Raw genomic sequence first — 23,440 nt, forward strand, 5'->3', positions numbered from 1 at the left:
AGGCTGAAGATGATGTGTTCCAAAGCTTTGTAAGGCACTGCTAAAGTCAGTGATTGAAACAAACTAGTAAAGACAGGCAAGACCAGTGATTGAAGGAAATAAAGGAATATAGCAAATGTGGGCACCTGTAGGTTAGATTAGTTGCCAAACCTCCATCCTGTATTTACATTCCACCTTTAGCACAGCAAAATATCCCAAGGACTGCTTATCAAACACAATTTTAAAAATGAGCCACACCAATAAGGTATTAGGGCGGATGCTTAAAAATTGGCCACGGAGGTAGACTTTAAAGAGTCTCGGAGGAGAGAGACTGGTAGGTTAAGTCAAGAAATTCCAAAGCTGAGGGCCTTAATGCAATGAACGGTGGGGCAATGAAAAACCAAGGACGAGCAAAAGGCCACGACTGGAGCCCAGATTTGTCGGTGGATTTCATTGGCTTTCTTTGCAGAGTAGGAAGGGGCGAGGTCCATTTTAAAATGAAGGCTTGCTCTACCAAGAGCCAGTGTAGGCCCGGCTCGCCCTGGGGAGACTGATGGGATAAGGTGACGGGCAGGGTTTGGGGTAAGCTGGAGAGTGAAAGGAAACCCGTGGGCATAGTCAGGTAGATTTGACCATCGCCGCCCAGTGTCAAGTCTACGCAACCTTTTAACATCGACGCTCGACTTCACAGCAACCCCCCCCGACCGCAAGGGGGAACCAACGTGCCGACAGCCGGAACGAGGGCGTGTGATAGGCGGTGGTTTGATCCAATCGGGTGAGCCGGGCGGGCTCAGCGCGCGCGTTCGAATGGCGGGAGGCCGGCTCGAGCGCCCCGGGAGCGACGGTTGGGCTGCGGCACAGAGCGCGTGCCGGCGGGGGGATGAGCGATTGAGGGCGATGCGGAAGCAGCGTAGCGCTGCCGCTGGCAGCTTGCAGCAGAGTCAGCCGGAGTTTGAGAGCGCCTTCCAAGAGTTGTAAGTTTTTTTTTTAATTTTAGCAACATTAGTTCTTTGACATAATGCACCGTGTAATTTCCAGGGCGGTAGGAACGCAGGCGACCCAGTAGTGTTTTTACTGGCTCTGTGACGAGTAACTCGAGTTACGTTTGGATGTTTTACTTCAGTGCAAGTAGTCAAAATTGCAAACTGGCTGAAAAAGTGTGCTGTTTCATGCTGCTCCACCCCTGGCTACGCCGGCAGATATGTGAATGGAACAGAAAAATTGAACTCAAGACTTCACTGCCTGGTTTTCCTTTTCCTTTTTTTATGTTTAAGTGGTAATAGCGCTTTGGGAACACAGACGTCTAAATACAATGGTAAAAAATATACTGTTGCTGCACTTAAATCATCATGTTGTAAAGAGTCAAACCCGTTAAATATATTGGAAACAGAACAAAAACAAGGCATTTTGACTTTTTCTTTTAAAAGGGGTAGCTGCTTCAGTAAAAGAGAACTCCGGCAGTATAAAATTAGTAGGAAGCAATATTTTGCTAACTCCTAACGCCACCTAGTTTGGATGAATTCAAAAGTCATTTTCCCTTTAGACTTTCAAAATTATTTTATTCCCTTGTCTACATTTACAGAACTGGTCACTGATTTAATAATAGTTGGATGTTTTCCATGCTCATCTCTTCCCTTACTGTGAATAACGATGCAGTGTAATTATTCCAGGTCTGCTATTGGTTTCTCATTTACAATATCACTGTTTTCCAGGGATCTGTATTGGTCCTGGCATTCCAATTTTTTCCTATGTTAGAAACAGTGATTGCAATAATGATCAGGTTATCCGTTTTATTTATGAAAGAGAATTAGGATTAAAGAACCAAATGAAACCATGACACTTTGATTTGTTTGTCAAGAATTTTTTTCTTCAAACTTGCCCTGCTGCAGAGTACTGATATTGGCATTGGTGGATTTGCATAATTTTATTGAGAAGCGTGAAAATTGGCTTTATTTTATCTCCCCACTCTTTCACTTGGAATTTAAGCATCCTTCAAGTATCTATTTAGTACTATGAGCTGAAGAAAGTAAGACTTAATCATAACTGTATTTGCAACAATGAATCATAAAGTTTGATTTCTTTGTATATTTATGCTGTTCCTTATTTTTGTTGCAGGTATAAGTCTCTGCTTAGCAGCCAAGAGAAAGTAGCTGCAAATGGCACATTGAAGGAGAAATATTGTGCTTGCATCACTACACACAAAGATTCTGACAACTTTGTAGCATTGCAGAAATTCCCCCCAAAAAACACAAGATTTCTTTCTAAAGACATCCATAAAACAGAGTGTTCCATTCAGTCTGAGCATGTGATGCCAAAGGACAGCAGCAGTAATGTGGCCACTGCTGGAATCTACAGTACCACAGCTGAAACTGCAAAACTTTCTGCTAAAACTCACGATGTAAACTTTGACACATTTCTAGTTAAAGCAGAGTCAAACACGGAGACAGGTTTCTCTGCTGTCAGACAAATTCTCCCCACAAGCTCAAGCCCCACCTTTGGTGATGAAGGCAAAACTTCTGAAGCCTTGCATGATGATGATGGATCCATCTCCATTAACTCTGGAGAAGATTACAGAGAAACAGTTACCTGTGAAGCATGCTCGAAGATGTTTTGGAAAATGGTAAATAAAAAGCGAACCAGGAAAAAGCAACATGAATCGGGCAAGAAACAGCCTTATGGTAGGATAATTACACCCCCCACCCTTTTCTCTTTAACAAATAGTGATTGTACAAAATACAACGAAAGCATATATGGCAGTGAAGGTAGTGGGAGTCAGTTTGAAGAAAATCTTCCCAATTTTATTTTATTCCTGCCTTTGACAATCTCATCCCCAACTACAGTGAAAAGGAGTACACATTTTGCACATAGCAAGATGCGAGAAACATCATTTGCTGTAATGACCAGATAATCCTGTTTCTTTTTATGATTGTTCATACAGAATTGGGAAGCTTAACGAGCCTATGGTATGTAGACCTGTTTCTTACCAGAAAATTCTACATAAGAAATTTCCTTGGCTGTATTCCAATGTTACAAAAAAATACTGGCCAACATCTAAAGTACCTGTTATGGACATGCTGTGGTTTTGTTATTGTGCTGCTGATTCAAGGTTTAGACTGTTAATCCAACAAATGTCAGTTTATGTTATGAAGCTGCTTTAAAAAAAACAAAAACATATATAAATTGAAAGAAAAAGCGTGTATAATGGAGAGGGTCAGGATTTTGTTTATTCGTTAAAGCCCAACCACTTGATTCCTGATGTTATATTTAATCTGCCTCACTTCTGCACACCTGACCAGTCTATGCCCTTGTAGTACTGTCTTCATTGCCTACCAAAATTAGATGTGGCATTTCACCTGCTAACTTTGAAATTCAAATTCAAATTCAAGTTACTAATTGATCAGATGCAAATTCCAACCCCTAGGTAGAACCAATTCTTATATGTATTTCACCCTAAGGGGGTATATAAAAAAAAGACATAATAAATACTCTCTCTGGCTTCTGCCTATGAACCACATCCCTTTAAATCATTTTAATTTTTGCTGACAACTATTACATGGTAGCTTATCAAAAGTAACACTGTCAACCCTTGCCATTAATTAAAGATGTCAGTCAAATTATTTCACTATTTTCTTGCCTTTTGTTCCAAACACCAATTAATTTTGACCAGTTTTTTTTAAATGCTCATGATTTGGATGTTCCTGGCAAGTCTAGTATTATTCATTTTAACCATTCCTAATTGCCCTGAATGGTTTGCTGAGAGTCACATGAAGGCCACACAGAATGAAGAAGATAGTTATGTGCACCACAATCTGATTGTTTATTGGTCACCATCACTGAAAAGAATCTTGAGGTTCTCCCCTCTTTGTGTATCTACTTACCCCTTTTTGAAGTGCATCTTTGCAGTCCTCTGACACCACTCTCCAGTCCAAAGAGGACTGAAGGATTGTAGAGGCTCCTGTCAAAACTTCCATGTTTACTTCCTTCTGCAACCATGGATAGTTGGGGTCCATCTAAACCGCGTAACTTTGAAGTTTACCAACATTTTAAGAAACTCCTATTTTTTAATCTTATCCAGTGTCACTGCAGTCTCCTCCTTTTAGCTGTTAGATTTTAGTTCTTTGTGAGGTTAAATGCAAAATGAGTTAGAACTTCAAATAATTTAGTAGCCTCAACAAGTATATCTCCTTTTGTTTCCTATTTGGCTCCTTTTGCTGTATTTTGCTGTTTGTTTCTAAAATACTTTATGGGTTCCCTTTTAATCTTGGCTGCTGATCTTTTTGTGGCTGATCTTTTTGTAGCTATCCTTTTATTTTAATTTCTTATGTACTTCTAGTATAAAGTTAACATATGATTATTACATAAGAACTTTACATAAGCACTTTTGTATCAATCCATTGCAAACTGTTTATCTTTCTCATCTAGAGACTTGGTTGTGTATGCCTTTTCAATATCCATTGTGCAACTATATCTAATTTTAACTCTGAAGTTGTTCAATTCCTGTTTTGTCTCTAATTTTTGATTCAAATCTATTGGGGTCAAATCTAGCCAACTTGTTGCAGTGAGATTTTATTTGGGCTGTAATGCTTTTTTTTGTGTGGAAAAGTTCCCATTCTTTACTTATCGCACTTAATTCTCCAGTATTCAGCACTGTTTCTTTCCTCTGGGCTAGAATCACACTAATCAAAAATGTTTTCTTGTATACTTTCAGGAATTCCTCCTTGTGTTTCTTATCCCAGTCTACACCATTTATATTTAAAAGGAACTAGCTTTTAGCCAATTATCAGGCAGATCCATGATCAACATTTGTGTGATATCACGCACATTGATTTGTGTTTTTCTTCTTTTTTTTGTACCATATAGAAATACAATCTGATTTTAAATGTGAATATAAGTATTTTGGAAATATTGTCATGTTAAACTCAACAGTTTATGATCCAAGTTTGAGAGCTGAAGTAATTTAGGAAATGTTTGCTAATGCAGTTTGATTGCCTATTGGAATATGTCATTGAAATCTTAGCAAAATGACAATGAGATGAACAACCTGCTGAATGGTGGCTGAGGGACAAATATTATCAGGAAAACTTACTGCTTTAAAAGTAAGTGCCATTGGAACTTTAACCCATGCCTAAAACACTAGCCTCAATTTAACATCTTAGCCATAAGGTAGCATCCCCAACAATGCAACATTTTCTGTTGCATTGAAGTACCAGCATTATTCACGAGCTCATGCTCCAGGATGGATATTATATCCACCACCACAGAAATGTGAGCAATGCTGAGTAAATGTCAAACTAAGCAGGTATTGGAAATAATTTGCCATGATGGATACTACTAATGCTCCCCTAAGTTTGGAATTGACAATTGCATGTATCTACACAGTTCTTTATTTAACTGATATATTCAGATTTTTTTTTTCAGGATAAGAAAATTGTGTATTGGTCTTTAATTGCATTGAAGCAGCTTTATTGAAAGTTGAATTTAAAATATAACTTTGCTACATTCAATTCTGGACTAATTATTGGACTTATGGCTTGATATGTTGCCATAAAAGTAATTTGAAAAATGGCTGAACCATGTCAGACCAAGTGAGTTATGCCAGGGGGTGACTAGTTACCAAAAGGTGACACTGATACACTTTCAAAATAACATGTATTAGCTGCATTTGAAAAAAGCACCATTTGCATAAGTGCTCTGAAGATTAGTCACAATTTTATGTTAGTTTTTATCATAAATAAGCAGGAGTTGTATGAGAGCATTTAGAAATTGAGAATTTTTGTACAAATATTGGATTTCTGCAAAACAAATTATTTTGAAGATTAGATTTAATTTTTACAATTGCATGTATTGCAGTAACATGATTACACTGACTTCCATTCTAAATAGACGGATGTATTTTTTTGCACGTGATGTTTCACCCTCTTTCCCTCCTTCCCCCCCCCCCCCCCCCCCCGTAAAACTTAAAGCATTTTGAGATGACAAAATGACAGCTGTGTGTTGTGTTACAGCTGTGAAATAGTATATGCTTTTCTCACCTTCATTCTTCCTTTTTATAAATGTATGCTATAATGTGTTTGTGCTGATTTGGGAGTCTAAAATTTACCTGCGAAGACTGAGGGATTTATCATGGTTTCATACCAATCTGGTTGGTTGTCCCAAGGCACCCTCCTACAATCATTAAACTTAATGAAGAGCAGGGACAATTCAAATCACAATTATGAAAATTGAGTAAGAAATCTACACCAGTTATTTTATTGGACCTGATTAAACAATTAATTGTTGGGATTAAAATTGGTTCAACTGGTTAACTTTTTTTTAAAAACAGAAATCAGAAATGAATGAAAATTTAAATGTAAGATTTTTAAAGTACTTGTTTCCTATAATTGGCCTAGAAACTGATACTATTAAGCGAGGTACGTGATCCAGCACCATAAAAGTGATGTATGGGTGCAATCCCGTAAAATTATATTAGGTTTTTTAAAACTTGCTTTCAAATTGAGCCAAAATCCAGGAGTAGTTGACAATGCCTATAATGGCTCTGCTACAACTAGAGTATATGGCCAAGTAGTGTAGGAGGTGGTGCTCTCCTGATGAAGAGTTTTAAGGTTTTTCTTGCTATCCCAGAGTCTGCTCTTGTTTGATCAGTCATGGCTCAGGGATTCCCACAAGTCTGAGAATGTTAGTTTTTTTGATGGAGCCTTTGAGAATATCTTTGAATTGCTTCCTCTATCCTGATGGAATAGAATAGCTGCTTCAGGAGTCTGGTATCAGGCATGTGAATGATGTGGCTTGCCCTTTGGAGTTAGAATCAGAATCATATTAGCTGAGTGTAATCAGAGCTTAATGGTGATAATGACTGAGAAGAGTGAGCAAATATTGATTTGCCAATCGAACAGATCTGAGGATTTGTAAAAACAATGATGGTACCTCCCTAGTACTTTGAGGTGCCTGCTGCAGGTAGTTCATTTTGCTAAACCAGAGAGCATGTATCTTTGCTGCCAGGTAGACCACATGCTTAGTGCCAGTTTTAGGGTTTTGATTGTTTGGGCCTTTCTATTCCTTGGGTCCCTTAAAGGTTGCATTAGCATACTAGAGCCAGTGGTGAATTTCATGATGGATGCCTGCCTTCACTAAGAAGTGGGTCATGAGAAATGGGAAACAAGCTGCTCTCCAGAGGAGAGGGCAGGATTTGACATGTGTGAAGTTGTCCAGTGGGGGGCAAATGAAGAAGACCTTTGTTTTACAGATATCCAGAATAAGGACAATTTTTTTTTTTGAAGGGTTCAGTGAACAAGTCGGTGATAACGTGGAGTTATGCTTTATTGCGTACACATCTTTGTATCAATAAGGAAAGCATCACTGATAATGTATTCTACCCATAGTGCACTGCATGGACTTGAATATTGATGTTTAACTTTTCTTGCTATTATAAAATTCTAAGAGCATTCCAAGAACAGTTCAAAAGCTTGCTGGATTTAACTTCAGTTTCGCAAAGGTTGGAATAAAAATGCAGTGAACTCCCATTTTCATACAGATTTCTCTTTCAGATCCTACTTCTTTATCCTGTGACCAATGGGTCTTGAAAAAGCCTTTGTTGCCAAGAGGTAATATGCATAAATACAGAAGGTAAGTATTCTTATTGTTTTTTGAATTTTTTGGGGGGTGGGAAATGTATTTGACCTTTTAAACTGAGCTACTCCCAACTATTTCTTGCATTATATTGATTTGGAGCAGAGGCAATGAGCAACGCAGAAAGGGATGAAAGAAACCTATTAACAAAATATAAAGTGCTGCAGAAGTGCCTTGAAACTGGAAGGTACAGCCATGTCTGTGAAACAAAAGATTTTTGTTGTCTGGGAGGCTGAAGTTAATGCGTGCCATGACCAGCCTCTTGAAGCACTTCATGATGGTGGATGTCATAGCCACTGAGCAGTAGTCATTAAGGCAGGTTACCTTGTTTTTCTTGGGTACCAGGATGATAATTGCCTTAAAGCAAGTGAGAACCTCAGATTGAAGCAAGGAGAGGTTAAAGATGTTTGCAAATACCTCTGCCACCTGATCTGCACAGGATCTAAGAACACAGTTGCTTTCTGCAGGTTCACTCTCTGGAAGACTGATCTTGTGTGCACAACAGTGACTGTGGGTTCAGGTGCATTGGAGGCTGTTGGGGTGGGTGATGACATTCCAATCCTCTTCTGTTCAAAACATGCATAGAATGCGTTAAGCTCATTGGGAAGGGATGCACTATTGTTGCCGATGCTGCCTGACTTCATTTTGTAGCCCATTTATAGCATGTAACCCTGCCACAACTGATGGCTGGTCTGGAACTGGATTTTGGACTGGTATTGTCTCTTGGCATCACTGATAGCTTTACAGAGGTCATATCTCGCTTTCTTGTAAAGCTCAGGGTCAACTGATCTGAATGCCGCAGTCCTAGACTTCACTTGAGAGTGGATCTCCCAGTTCATCCATGGTTTCTGGTTTGGGAACACCAGGATTGTTCTCTTTGGTACACAGTCTCTACACACTCGCTGATAAAGTCTGTCACAGCGGTGATATACCCATCTAGGCTGAGTGCTGAGTCTTTGAACATGGACCAGTCTACTGATTCAAAGCAGTCACGTAGAAGCTCATCTATTTCCTCAGACTAGCACTGTATTCGATCCTCACATTTCAGCTTCCATTTGTATGGGGGAGAAGGAGCACAGCACAGGTCTGATTTATGAAAGTGTGGGTGGGGGCATGGCTTGATAAACATCTTTAGTTATGTAGCAATGGTCAAGGGTATTTGGGCCCCTGGTGGGATAGGAGACAGTGCTGGTAATATTTTGGTAGCACACACTCTTGAAGTTGGCCTGGTTGAAATCACCGGCAATGATGAAAAGCCTCAGGATATCCTGTTTCAAGGCTGTTGACCAAGGACTATGGTTCATTGAGGGCAGAAGATACAAAAGCCTGTAAGCATGTACCACCAGGCTTAAGGACAGCTTAAAAGGGAATATATACTTGGTATACTTATAACCACTGTTATAAGACTTGAATGGTTTCCTAATATGATAAGATGGACTCTTGACCTCACAATCTACCCTGTTGTGACCTTGCACCTTGCTGTGTACCTGCACTGCACTTTCTCTGTACTGTAACACTTTATTCTGCACTCTGTTATTGTTTTACCTTGTACTACCTCAATGCACTGTTGTAATGAATTGATCTTGTATGGACTGTATGCAAGACAAGCTTTTCACTGTACCTTGGTACATGTAAAAATTTACTAATTTATTAAGAAATGATGAAAACATATCATGGTAGATAAGTGTGAAAATTTAAGTAATTTATAACCCTTCTTACACTAAGTATATACTCCCTTTTATGATAACAAATCCCATTGAGAAAACTGTCTCACAAAGTTAGATATAGAATTCCAAAAAACATAAATTCTTGATATTGTTAACAAGGAAGTTTGAGGACTTTCCTCTGGGAGTGGAGGACAAGCCTAGTATGACCTGACCTGCTGGTTATATCCTACTGTGCTGTATTTTGTAACTCTTGCAATCTTTTGTCTGTGTTCTCGCTCTCGAACTGCTCTATTCACTCATTGACCAGACAACCTTGTTTACAGTTTATCCCTACGGTCACCCTGGTTTTATCTTATTGGAGACATTATTTTTAAATTGTGGTTAACTGCTGTTGGGAACAGCTTGAATATTCTGTAAATCTGATTACATGTTAACAACTCAAATAAGGTGGCCTGTGTAATTTGAAGTTGAGACAAATATTTCTAAAATACTTGGCAGCAATATTAGAAACATAATTAAGATGTATTTAAGCTAAATTTGTTGAAAGATCATTATGCTGAAATATTCACTATCTCTCTGTGTCTGCAGCTTGATTACCACTTTATTTCAATTTCGGAGTTCAACCACAATACTTTGCTTTTATAATAGTACATGGCTATCCAGTATAGAACATAACAGCACAGTACAGGCCCTTCGGCCCACAATGTCATGCGAATGTTTTATCCTGCACTAAGATCTATCTAATCCTTCCCACCCCCCACCCCCCCCACATAGCCCTCCATTTCTCTATCATTCATGTCTCCATCTAAGAGTCTTTTAAATGTCCCTAATGTATCTGCCCCCACAACCTCTGCCAGCAGTACATTCCATGCACCCACCACTCTCTGTGTAAAACAAAAAAAACTTACCTCTGACATCCCCCTTGTATCTTCCTCCAATCACCTTAAAATTTTGCCCCCTCGTGTTAGCCATTGTCCCCCTGGGAAAAAGTCTCTGACTGTCCACTCAATCTATGCCTCTTGTCATCTTGTACACCTCAATCAAGTTGCCTCATCCTCCTCTCCAAAGAGGAAAGCCCTAGCTCACTCAACCTATCCTCACAAGATATGCTCTCCAATCCAGACAGCATCCTGGTAAATCTCCTCTGCACCCTCTCTAAAGCTTCCACATCCTTCCTATAATGAGATAACCAGAACTGAACACAATACTCCAAGTGTGGTCTAACCAGAGTTCTATAGAGCTACAACATTACCTTGTGGCTCTTGAACTCAATACCCTGTCTGGTGAAGGCCAACACACCAGACGCTGCCTTAACAACCCTATCGACCTGCACGGCAACCTTGAGGGATCTATGGATGTGGACCCAAAGGTCCCTCTGTTTCTCCACACTGCCAAGAGTCCTGCCATTAACCTTGTATTCTGGCTTCGAATTCGATCTCCCGAAGTGTATCACTTCACACTTATCCGGCTTGAACTCCATCTGCCACTTCTCAGCCCAGTCTTCATCCTATCAATATCCTGTTGTAATCTACAGCAACCTTCTACACTATCCACAACACCACCAACCTTAATTACATCAGCAAACTTACTAACCCACCTTTCCACATCCTCATCCAAGTCATTTATAAAAATTACAAAGAGCTAGGGTCCCAGAACAGATCCCTGTGGAACACCACTGGTCACCAACCTCCAGGCAGAATACATTCCGTCTACCACCACCCTGTCTTTTATGAGCGAGCCAATTCTGAATCCACATAGCTAAGTTTCCCTGGATCTCATGCCTCCTGACTTTCTGAATGAGACTTCCATGAGGAACCTTATTAAGCACCTTACTAAAATCCATGTACACCACATCAACTGCTCTACTTTCATCAATGTGCTTTGTCACATCCACAAAGAATTCAATCAGGCTTGAGGTACAACCTGCCCCTCACAAAGCCATGCTGACTGTCCCTAATCAGCCTACGCTTCTCTAAATGCCCATAAATTCTGTCTCTAAGAATCTTCTCCAGTAATTTGCCCATCACTGAAGTAAGACTCGCTGGTCTGTAATTCCCAAGGTTATCCCTACTCCCTTTCTTAAACAAAGGAATGACATTTGCCACCCTCCAATCATCTGGCACTACTACTGTGGCCAGTGAGGACACAAAGATCATCACCAAAGGCGCAGCAATCTCTTCCCTCACTTTCCGTTATAACCTTGGATATATCCCTTACGGCCCTGGTGACTTATTTATCCCAATGTTTTTCAGAAGTTCCAGCACATCTCCTCTTTCCTTATGTCAACGTGCCCTAGTGTATCAGCCTGTTGTACGCTATCCTCACAAACGTCAAGGTCTCTCTCTCTGGTGAATACCGAAACAGTGTTCATTAAGGACCTCCCCTACCTCTTCTGACTCCAGGCACATGTTTCCACTTTTATCACTGATTGGTCCTACCCTCACTCTATTCATCCTCCTATTCTTCACATGTGTAGAACGCCTTGGGGTTTTCCTTGATCCTACTCGCCAAGGACTTCTCATGCCCCCTTCTGGCTCTCCTAAGTCCATCTTCAGCTCCCTCCTAGCTACCTTGTAACTCTCCAGAGCCCTGTCTGATCCATGCTTTCTAAACCTCGGGTAAGCTTCTTTCTTCCTCTTGACAAAATATTCTACATCTCGTCAACCACGGTTCCTTCACTCTACCATCCTTACCCTGCTACAATGGGACAAACCTATCCAGAACCCCATGCAAGTACTCCTTAAACAACCTCCACATTTCCACTGTGCACTTTCCCAAGAACATCTGTTCCCAATTTACACTCCCAAGTTCCTACCTAATAACATCATAATTCCCCCTCCCCCAGTTAAATACTTTCCCATATTGTCTGCTCCTATCCTTCTCCAAGGCTATGGTAAAGGTCAAGGAGTTATGGTCACTATCTCCAAAATGCTCTCCCACCGAAAGATATGAAACCTGATCGGGCTCATTGCCTAGTACCAAGTCCAGAATGGCCTCTCCTCTAGTTGGCCTGCCCACATACTGTGTCAGGAGTCCTTCCTGGACACACCTAACAAACTCTGTCCCATCTATCCCCTTGACACTAAGGAGGTGCCAATCAATATTAGGGAAGTTGAAATCACCCATGACAACCCTGTTATTTTTGCACCTCTCCAAAATTTGCCTCCCCATCTGCTTCTTAGTGTCTCTGCTGCTATTGGGGGTGGAGGTGGGGGAGGGTGGTTCTGTAGAATACTCCCAATAGAGTGATCGCTACCTTCCTGTTTCTGACTTCCACCATGGAAGTCAGAATGGGATCACCATGGGATAAAAATTTTTACAAAACAGGAGAGAAGACCATTTGGTTTATTGTGTTCATACCAGCCTGCAAAGCAGTCAGTTTGGTCCTGTTTCCTACTTATTTTCCAAATTATTTTTCTCTCAGCTACATATTATGACTGGGACGCAACAAGTCGAGCCTGTGATACCAGGCACCAATGTTGAAGAAGAAACCAATCTGATAGCAATAAGCCTTCCATCAGTGTTTACGTGTCCATTTGCCAGATGTTAGAATGGGCCCAATTTGATATGATTTTCTACAAAGTTCATTCTGTATTGCAATTACAGTATGGTTGATTGTCATGCTGTAATTGCACTTGCTATGGTGGTGATCCAATAGCATGTCAACTTTGTATCCCTCCAGCTCCTGGAGAAATACCTCTATTCTCAGTTTCCTGAGTTGCACAAAAGTTTGTTCATTTTACTGTAACATAAAATCAAATTATCACTAATTTAAGCTGCCAATGATTTTTAAAATGGAACTAAACTTTTTGTACACAACATAGTCAATATATTGGAGATACAAGAGACTGCAGGTGCAGGAATCTGGAGCAAAAAAACAAACTACTGGAGGAATATTTGCTAATCACCCCTCCTCACCTGGATCCACCCCTTCCCCTCACCTCCTTATACTGGCTATCTCCCCTCTACTCTTTCAGTCCAGATGAAGGGTCTTGACCCTAAACATTGACTGTCCATTTCCTTCTGGAGATGCTGCCTGACCCACTGAGTTCATCCAACAGTTTGTTTTTTGCTCTAGCCAATGTATTCACCTTTTTTAACCCTGGTTTAATTAGATTGCACACTTGGAATCAAAATGAAATACAGTACAATGATTCTTTCATATTAGTCTGTCCTTTTACTCCAGCTCTTTTCATCACTGTTAAGTGTATCCCACAAACAAATGGGATTAATCAGTACCTATATGTACATATTTTTTTTAAGGTGTATGCAGCATTCTTTAAAAAAAATAGTTCCTGCCTGATTAATATTCATTGCCAGCATGGAGTTTTACCAGTGAAAAGAAAAACAAAATATCTTGGGCCTTTTTGGTGTTTTGGTTTTGTTGGTTGAAACCTTAAAGTTACATAAGCCTATTATCATTGTCTTCCTGTGTATATTTTTTTTAGTCCTTTCTCTTCTTACCACATCCTATTTTTGCCTACCACTTACCCACCCCCCACACCCAGGATAAAATGATAGCCTCCCAATGCTTTGTCCTGACAGCCTTTAGAACACGAGTCATTCTCAAATATATTTTCATGACGCAGATGCAGAGAAAGGCTCAATTAACTTCAAAAGTGAATTGATTTTGGGCTTCATAACTTTTTCTTAATATTCTTACAATTAATTTTACGAAGGAAACATTGGGACTGAAATTGCTGGTGCCCTTCTGAAATTTCAGCTTTTTCATTTTGCCAATTACCTCCTAGAACTACACAAAAATCTGTATTTGTTTCTTAATTGGGTTGTTACTTCCATGTTGATAATGAGATTGACTTTATTGTAAAACCAAAATAGCTATGCTGGAAACCTGATATAAAATCAGAAAATGTTCAATGCTCAGCATCTGAGAAGAGAGAAACAGTTAATATTTCAGGTTAATAAGCTTTCATTAAACGTTATAAACATGTTTTAAGTGGCAGAGAAGGGGGTGGTGGAGCGAACAAAGAATGTTTGTGATCAGATGGAGAAACCAGATGACTGGCTGTGTTGGTGCTGAAATAAAAGACAATGCCTGACCTGCTAAACATTTCCAGCTAGCTTCTATGGAGAGAGGAAAAATAGTTAACTTCGTAGTCTGATTACTTTGTCTAAGAACTAGCCAATTCTGACATAAACTGGAAATCCTGGTTATCTGAGATGGCTGAATTCAGCTTTAGGTCATGAGGCCAGTAGTGTGCCCAGATGGAAGGTGTAAAGCAGTTCCTTGCTTCTGTTTGACTTCTTTGGAACAAGAGGCCAAAGATAGAGGTCATAGTGGTAGTGGGATGGAGAAATAAGTGACTAGCAACCAAAGTCCAGGGTCAGCTTTGTGGAATGAACAAAAGTGATTTGCAAAGGAGTAGCCTATCTCAGCTGGCACCAACTGTATCTGTATCACCTCATTTTCTCATCTTCACCCTATCATTTATGTTTCATTCATTTTCAACACCCCACTCTCTTCCCTGCCACTTAAACCAGATTGTCCTGATGAAAGATTGTCAACGTAAAATGTTAACTTTCTCTCCACGGATACTCACTGACCAGAGGATCTTCAGGAGTTTCTCGCTTCATTTAAATTGAGTTTAAATTGTTGAATCTTCTAATTTCTGTTGCGGTTCTAATTGCAGAGAGATTGAGTCACCAGTAAAATACCTGAAATCACTGCGAGGGTCTGCCCAGGCTAAAGAAACAATGAAATGGATTCCCCAGTGTTCCAGGCCTCATGTGTTTCTACACAGGTAAAATTGTGTGCACGTTCCTCCCAAAGATGAGTTCTAGGCCTTTTTGTTTACCCCCTAAGGAAGTATTTTGTTGCCAGATGCATTCCCACTCTAACAACAATGCTCATTGCATTTTGTAGAACTACACTGGGGTCTATTTTTCAATGAAGCCATTAATAGATTTAGAGGTATATGGACCAATAAAGAACTGGTGTCAATGCATCAAGATAATGCCATTCTAGATCAAATATTTTTAAATAACCTGATGTCCCATGATCATGAACTGAAAAATGGTTATAAAATTACATACTGTTCAGTATGTCGAAATTCATCTATCAGTAAAATGCTATATCATCTCATTTGCAGTATTCATGAATTGGGGTTCTTCCTCTGTTCCTTAAAGTTTATTTCATTTGTTCATTACTCCTAATATCTATTTAAAAGAAATATCCTTCTGTAGTTATGATCTTTGTTCTCCTGTGTTGCTATCCCAAACTAGAAGTCTAGATTAATCAAACTGTCTTAAACTTTGACAAAATTGCCTTTTTTGGACATTTACTTCCCAGTGATGTCGTCAAAGTTTTAAGCAACTTGTCCCCATGATTCTCATTTTTGACATCAATTAACCTTGACACTGCTCTCCACTGCCACTACTGATATAATGTATCTTTTGTATCTGTGACCTGACTTAGCTGCAGTATTCAAGATGGATTTTGTCAAGAACATGATGCACTTGGACTTTCCCTAACATCTAGTTACTGATTGACTTGTATTCTACACTGTTCAAAATTCTATGCCCCCTTGAATGCTGCTTTCCATTAACTGTTTTGACAAACCTCATGGAACATGTGCATTGCTTATTTCTCTTTTCCTATCTGAGTGATCTTGCACACAAAATTGCATCACTGTTCTGCCTTGGGGCTGAGCTAGAGTCCTTCAGCCATTGAAACTTGGGAGGAAATTGGAACTTCCACACATACATTGCTGAACACTTAAGTCCAAGGCTAACTCAATAGGAGATGAAGCTACACTGGAATTAGTGATAAACATAACATCATCTTTCAGTAACTTGGAGTTCAGTGCCTAGTAACACAGGCACTAAAGTCCTAGACTTAAGTTTCAATGATGAATGATGACCCCATGAAATGTATGAACAGGAATTGGAGTAGGCTACTCAGCCCCTTGAGCCTGCTCAGTCATCTAATAAAATCATGGCTAATCTGACCGACCATACCTCTGCTTTCCCTCCTATCTGTGAGAACCCTTCACTCCCTTGTTTAATGTGAATCTATCTGCTTGTGCCTTTCAAAAAACAAAATCAGACTGTGCTTCTAGTTCCCTTTTGAAATGGAGTTCTGAAAGCAGATCTCTCTGAGATCAATAAACGTCACCTCGTCTGGATTAAATTGGCAACCCTTTGACCCCCTACTTCTAGATTCTTGCATAAGAGGAAGCATCTTCTACACATCCATGCTGTCAAAACCCCTCAGGATCTGTTTCAATCCTTTCTCACTCTTGTAAACTCTGGCAAATACAAGCCCAGCTTGTCCAAGCTTTCCTCCAAGAGAACTTGCACAACCTGGGTATTAGTTGAATTTTCTGAACTGCCCATGCATTAACACCCATCCTTAAATAAGGAGACAAGTGCTCCAGATGTGGTCTCATCAATGCTCATTATTAATGAAGTAAACCTCCCTAATTTTTATTTAAATTCACCCAATAATAAATTCTGTTAGCTTCCATAATTACTTGCTGTACCTGCATATGAGCCTTTTGCAAATCAGACACTATGATACCTCAAACCCTCTGCATCTCAGCACTTTGCAATCTCTCATCATACAGAGAATGTGCTTTTTGTTTTTACCTTTTCTGTCAAAATAGGGAATTTCACATTTTCTCATCTAATACTCCACTTGCTAGATCTTGGCCCACTCACTTAACCTATTTGTATCTGTTTCATAACCTTTGTTCTCTTCGCAGCCTACTTTATCTATTTTTGTTATCAGCAAATTTAGCAACCATATCTTAAGGTCCTCCATCCTCAGCCTCGAGTGGACCATTTCCTGCTGTCTATTGTAATGCCACTAACAGATTTGCCTTTAACTCACTTAACCTTTCAGCAGTCTGGTCCATCCTAAAACTGCTCCCTTTCCCTTGCACCTTCCCATGCAATGACCAAGTATGCACCTGAAATGTTAAACTCTCATGTCTCTTCACATGGAATTATTTATTTGCTCTGTATCTCTAGCATTTAGTTTGCTGTTTGATTTTTGTAAAATCACATTTTTTGCAGTTTGCATTACAAAATATTTATCTTTTTGTCATCTTTATACTGGCCCTCGGCAACAACATTTGAAATTAATGTCACTTTCTACATGTACACTAACAACACTGTCTACTTTGCCACCATCTCTCTTTGACCTCTCTAGGGTTTGTAAATTGTCAGATTACATGTTTGAGGTCCAGCACTGAATGAATAAAATAATTTCCATGAAATATTGGGAAAGCTGAAATCACTGTCTTGAGGCTTCTGCAAACATGTTCCCTAATTGCTGCCTCCATTCCTCTTTCCTATTTGCCTAAAATTGAACCAGATTTCTTTCAGCTTTGTGTATTTGACTCTGAATATGACTATGGCCACATCCATACCTTCAAGACCAGATGTTGAGTATTGCAATCTACTGTTGACTGTCCCCTCATTCTGTATCTAGTAAAACTGAGGTAAACCAAAACTGTTCCCTGGTACATATTAAGAGCTTTGTATTGTTGTGGGATTACAATGTTTGCATTCTGCTGATAAAACGGGACTTTTCCAAGCCTGAAAGGATTGTACATTTCTGCAGTGAATACAGGAAAGTATCCTGCAATAAACCTGCATGCTTTTAAAAGGATGACTAAGATAGTAAGACAGACTATCTACAGATGTTTGAACTTCCAGAACTTATTTGATATAATGTGTCAAGAGACTGTTGTCTAAAGGTGAAAGTTATTTGAATTGAAGGCAGATTATTGATCAAACTAGAAATTTGGTTGAGGTGCAGTAGGAATAATGGGCAGGTTCTCGAATTAGCAGGATATGACTAATGAAGTCTTGCAAGGGCCTCTACAGACTGCAACTTTTCACCACTTGAATAATGGGATGTGCAAGTTATTATTGACACCAAGATAATTGGTGTTGTAGGCAACATAAATGGACTGTTAAATTGGAGTATTTGAGCAAAAGGGCAAGATTGTGTAAATGGACTTCAAACAATAAATCTGAGGTCATCCACTTTGGACATGGTATATTAGTTATAATTTACAAGGTAGTATAGAATTTGGGTATCATGGAGAGTACAGAAAATCAAAGAATAATGGAATATTATCTCTTGTAATTTCCCTCAAAATACGAGGAGACAAAAAAAACCCTTGCTAGCTCTGTTCTGGGCACTGCAGCCTGGAAAGGAGAGATTCTTTGAAAGGAATGCAGTCTAGGCTTATGACTGGGCAGGTGGACTATAAGGGCAAAATTGAGAGAAGTTATAAATAGTTCCCTGATAAGTTTAAGGAATAAGAGAATTTTTCTGCTGGCTTTTGAGTCTAGGTCAAGAGGATAAAGTTAGGTATGCAAAGGATGGTTAACAATTTCAAACTCTTCTACAAATGGAAATTGATGCTAGGTGTATTGTTAATTTTGTATTTGAGTGATGGATTTGATAACCAAACATATTAAGGAATAGGGAAGGTAAAGGAATGTAAAGGAAATCTAATCATGGGGTCAGATAAATCCAAGTCATGGATTGATAGTTACTGGAGTAACTGTCAAGACTGGCCTTTGTTTCCAGTCAGAAGGTAGCCAGATTAGTGAAACTGGTCCCTTATTGTGCCACTGTGTAATGCATTTTCTGCATCATTCAACAGTCCACCTCTGCCTAGATTTTTGCAATGTAATTGGATGGCTTAATAGTGATAGACCTCCAGCTGAAATGGGAGTCTTGCCTTTCTCAGGGCCTCTTAGTTTGGGACTTCTGAGGTGTGAGAAGATGAAGGCAGGCAACCTTAGTTCAGGTTGCAAATACAATTGTTTGACCAAAATATCAGCCAACAAGACAGGTATTTAAATAAAAACAAAGCTGACCCTATTTAATTTTTTTCAAACTAGTGCTTCCTCCCATTTAATTTATACAAAAATCCCCATGACATTTCTTAGCTGCATCCTTATTTGGGATGAAGAGGATAGGTATGAGGAAAATAAATTAAAATGTATTACTTTAATCTCAGGAATCTACGGTCTTGTAAGAGAAAGGTTGATGAATTTCTTCATGCAAGTAGAAAGAAATGGCCTCAAAAGAAGGTGAGAAAGAGATCCAGGAAGAAAAATCTCTTTGTCTACATGCTTCCTGAAGCTTCTCCCTCTGCCAGTGTACTCTCAGATAATGAAGACTCTGAATTTGAATTGGAGGTCAGGTCTGTGAAAAGGAAGCTAGCCTCAGCTGTCCTGAACAGAGAAGCCAGGCTCAAGAAAGATGGCTGTGGTTTTTCAGACGATTCAAACACCATTGAAAGTGGGTTTTGCAGTTCTGACAGTAAGTCCATGCAGTACGAGAATAGCACCTGTTCCAGGCAAGATAAGCTTGCACTTGATTTATTTGGACCTGAAACAAGTGCCTTTTCAACTTCAACTTTGTTCTGCACTGAAAACAATTTACACTCCCAATATAAGGATCCAAGATCATGGGAGGAAACACCAAACAAGAATTCCATAGTTCCTCTTTCCAGTTCTTTTGGTTGGTTAAAACCTGGAGGGTTTACATCTATGATTGCTAAGTTAAAGGCTGGACATCAAACCTTACAGGGCAGTGTGGTTAAAGAGACATAATCTACTCATTCCTTTTGAAACTTGCCTTAAAGGATTCACAATGCTGTTCACATTTATAGCTATTAAGTTTTCTTTTTGTAGCATTGTCAGTTTTAATTTTCTTGCAGAATTTGATCTGTTGCATTTAAACAGCAGTGATTAATTTGTAGTTTATTTAAAATAAATGGTAAAGACTGGGCATTCCAACTGCAGTTTCTTAATTAAATAAGCACCCAGCATTTACCAACTCACCAGCTTGCACACTGCAGTTATCACCTGCAGATGATGTTCACAGATATTGGAAACTACTTCATCTTTGTGATTCTTTTGAAAGCCCATTGTGTTCTGAATGAAAATGGGAGAAATGCAGTACAGAAGAACTTCCTCAAGAATAGATCCTTTTTTTGTTGCATGGTTAAAACTTGTACAGCTGTAGTCACCAGGTTAGATGCTATAACTTTGAGCTGTAGCAGATGGTGTTTAAGAATGATTAAACTTTATTTTATTCCAACATACAAGTTGTCTTGCAATGAGAAGAATGGTTCCAAAATACCTATTTTGGTAAGTGGTTATAGTAAATTATACACCATGTTGGTACTATAAAGGGAACTTAGTTAGGAAATGGTTAGTTCAGCTGCAGAGTCTTTATTTAGCACCAGCTTATTACCATCGCAGTATGGAGACAGTTGTCAGATTACTCCAGATGTAAAGGAACAATCTGTAAATTTGAACTTTTCCATTTGTCCATGTGTCTTTTACTTGTAAATGAGACTAGATTCTATATGCATTGATGTGAAGACTAGGACTGAAGGTGGTATCTATGCCATCACCACCATTTGCGTAAAGCTTCAATTTCCTCTCCAATCTACCATAAAGTTGCTGTCCTTTTTCTTGGCCACTGAGGGTGTAGTGCAGTAACAAATGAGTTAAAGATCAACTAGTTGAGTACAAGGGAAGAAAGGAATAGAAATGATGGTACATCAAGGAATGCAAGTTCACTTGGATCATTCTTGGCATGATGGTTGAGGTACAGCATGAAGATTCAGGTGGATGTGCTGAAATCTACCAATGAGTACTTTGAATTATAAATGCAGCAGACTTGCAGTGAAAGAAATGCTAGATATGACAGTAAAATTGAAGTGGACAAAGAACTTAGGCAATGTGCAAGTTGCATAGATTAATGGTGGAGTTCATTATAAAGTAGAATGCATTGGACAATGGCCGTTCAGCTTTAGTCATAGAAACATGAAAATGGGCCCAGTCTTACCCCCAACCTATTTTTACCCCACATTCCCATCAATTCTCCCCAGATTCTACCATGCATGAGGGGCTATAGTGCCAATTAATCTTCCAACCTTTGGAAGTGGGAAGTAACCAGAGCTCCAGAGGAAACCATGCAGTCACCAGAGAAATACACAAACTCCACATGAACAGTACCCAAGCCTGGGTTACTGGAGCTGTGAAGCAGCAGCTCTACTAGCTGCCCCAATGCAACACTTCCATTTTAGTGGAAATGAATGGAGAATCTAGTTTATACCCAAGTTTACTTTATATTTCAAATCTGTGTAAAGATGCAACAGCAGCATACTGGTTAACAGTGGAGATTGCAGATTCCAAGAGTGTTGTGCTGAAGGCATGTGCTGAGGAAGGAATTTAAATTCAAGTTGTGTGTCATGGTGATCCTGAATATTAAATTCAAATCCTGCTTATCAGCAGGACAGCCTAGACCCTAAACTGTGACCCATGACAGCTGGCACTAGAAATGGTGTGTGACTAGAATGGAGATAGACATTGACAAGATATCCAAGGACTACATCAGGCCCAGTTTTGATCATGAACCAAAGGCCAGATCCATGCAAGTGTACAGTGGTAGCAGCATACACAGGTCATTGTTTGGATTACCTCTCTTTCCAGCCTTGATTCTAAGATGAGGGTTGAAAGGTGAAAGGGAGAAAATAGTTATCTTGCCACTCTGGAAAACATGTCTTCTAGAAGGAATGGGTGAACAGCCAGCTATCAGAATTTTAAATGGCTTGGACAAAAGGAAAGTTGTTCCTGGAAGTGGTTTGAATTGCAGTTCAAGTCTCAAGCAGATGAACAATTTAGCCTGCCCATTTGTATTAAGTAATTAGTGCTTCAGTGCTGGGAATATTGGCTTGGGACAGTCACTAAATGTTGCCAGCAGCTTTGGTGTATTTTGCTGAGATAGTATTGGTGGTTTATGTCTCAAAGTGGAAGGCACAATCACTCATCCAGGAGCCTGAGATTAGTGTCAGGGTTGAGGCTTTAAATTTTCAAGTGGCCTCAAGCAGCCAAACAGTATTGTATCTACTTTTGCTGAAAACAGCTTCTACAAGATAAGTGGTCATCACAGATCTTAATTGACAGGTGTGATATTAGGAAGACCTGTCTTGCAAATGTTATGTGCAAGGCCCATTCTTGAGCATATTCCATAAGTCAATGATTTTAAATTTCTACTTCCAAAAGGTGCATATGTGCAGATGTTATCTGCATAATGCAGATCTAACTAAAATTAGAGACCCTTGCTGCACTGCAAAGGTAGAACTGAAGCATATCCACCATAGAAGGTGCTTGGTTTAGGTAGAGGGCTAGGAACACATCCAACATTTTCTTGGTAGGAGAGAGAGAAGCTGATTAATTTTCAAGATCTGGGTGGAAACAAGACCATCAGCCTGAAGAAGCTGGAATGATTGACCAATAACCATCTTCCTCTGCAGTGGCCTGACCCCAATTTAGTGTTTCTCTAAAGATAGTAATTCGTTTCATCTTTACTGAGATGTTTTAATGTTCAATTGACTTTCAACAATTCAGGGCTTTGGTCTAATGTTTGGACCAAGATCAAGGGCTGGAGGTAAGTGGTTGTGGTAGTGAGTAGGTGCCACTCGATAGCACCATTGAGGACATCTTACATCATGAGTAGATTAAGTGGTAATTGGCTTGAGTGGATTTCTCCTGCTTTTGGAACAGGACACATCCACATTCAAGTAAATCCCACCGTACTGGAACAACTTGGGTAGAGGCACAGCTAATGCTGGAGTACAAGCTTTCAGTACTATAGCTGGGTTAGTGATCTGGCCCCACAGTTCTTGTTGCATCCAGTACTCAGCTGTTTCTTAATGGCCAATCTCCCTTCAATTCAGTTCATTTGCCCAGAGATAGTGGATTCTCTAGAAAAAAGATTGTGAATGAATCAGAGTTGGTACATTGAGCTGTCTATCCAACAAAATGGAATCTACAAAGAGCACACAGGTTTAATAAGTATTCAAGTCTAATATACACAAGACCTAAACAGTAAACACTACAGAAATGACTTACTTTCAAAACACAGCTGGCTGAGGAAACTGCAGTTTAAGTTAACTTGCAACTTCAATAAACCTGAAGTGTTGCAATTTACTAATTTTGTCAGTCCTGGTAGTCCATTCTGCCTCATGTTATCACAAATATTCCTGTACATTTACAGAAGCTGTGTTTTGCTAGTTGAACAATGTATTAACTTTCATTAAGCAAAAGATCCTCAGAAACCTACCATATCACACATACAAAGACACTCAACTGCAAAAAGCCAG

General features: G+C 39.5%; 1 protein-coding gene across 1 annotated transcript; it reads left to right on the forward strand.

Annotated features, from left to right (window-relative positions):
* The first annotated feature begins 814 nt into the window (after positions 1 to 814).
* si:ch211-227n13.3 (uncharacterized) lies at positions 815 to 20,469 on the forward strand. Its single transcript, XM_052024400.1, has 5 exons — positions 815 to 953; positions 2,095 to 2,657; positions 7,524 to 7,602; positions 14,924 to 15,034; positions 19,277 to 20,469. The coding sequence occupies exons 1-5, from the start codon at positions 877 to 879 to the stop codon at positions 19,872 to 19,874; spliced, it is 1,428 nt and encodes a 475-aa protein (XP_051880360.1). The 5' UTR covers positions 815 to 876; the 3' UTR covers positions 19,875 to 20,469.
* Positions 20,470 to 23,440: the final 2,971 nt, after the last annotated feature.

Source organism: Pristis pectinata, chromosome 1, assembly GCF_009764475.1.
Source record: "Pristis pectinata isolate sPriPec2 chromosome 1, sPriPec2.1.pri, whole genome shotgun sequence".
NCBI classification, from domain to species: domain Eukaryota; kingdom Metazoa; phylum Chordata; class Chondrichthyes; order Rhinopristiformes; family Pristidae; genus Pristis; species Pristis pectinata.

Coding starts and splice junctions, on each gene's coding strand:
- si:ch211-227n13.3 (XM_052024400.1), top strand. CDS start 877: ATGCGGAAGCAGCGTAGCGCTGCCGCTGGCAGCTTGCAGCAGAGTCAG. Junction 954..2,094: donor GAGAGCGCCTTCCAAGAGTT/GTAAGTTTTTTT, acceptor TTTTTGTTGCAG/GTATAAGTCTCTGCTTAGCA. Junction 7,603..14,923: donor AATATGCATAAATACAGAAG/GTAAGTATTCTT, acceptor TTCTAATTGCAG/AGAGATTGAGTCACCAGTAA.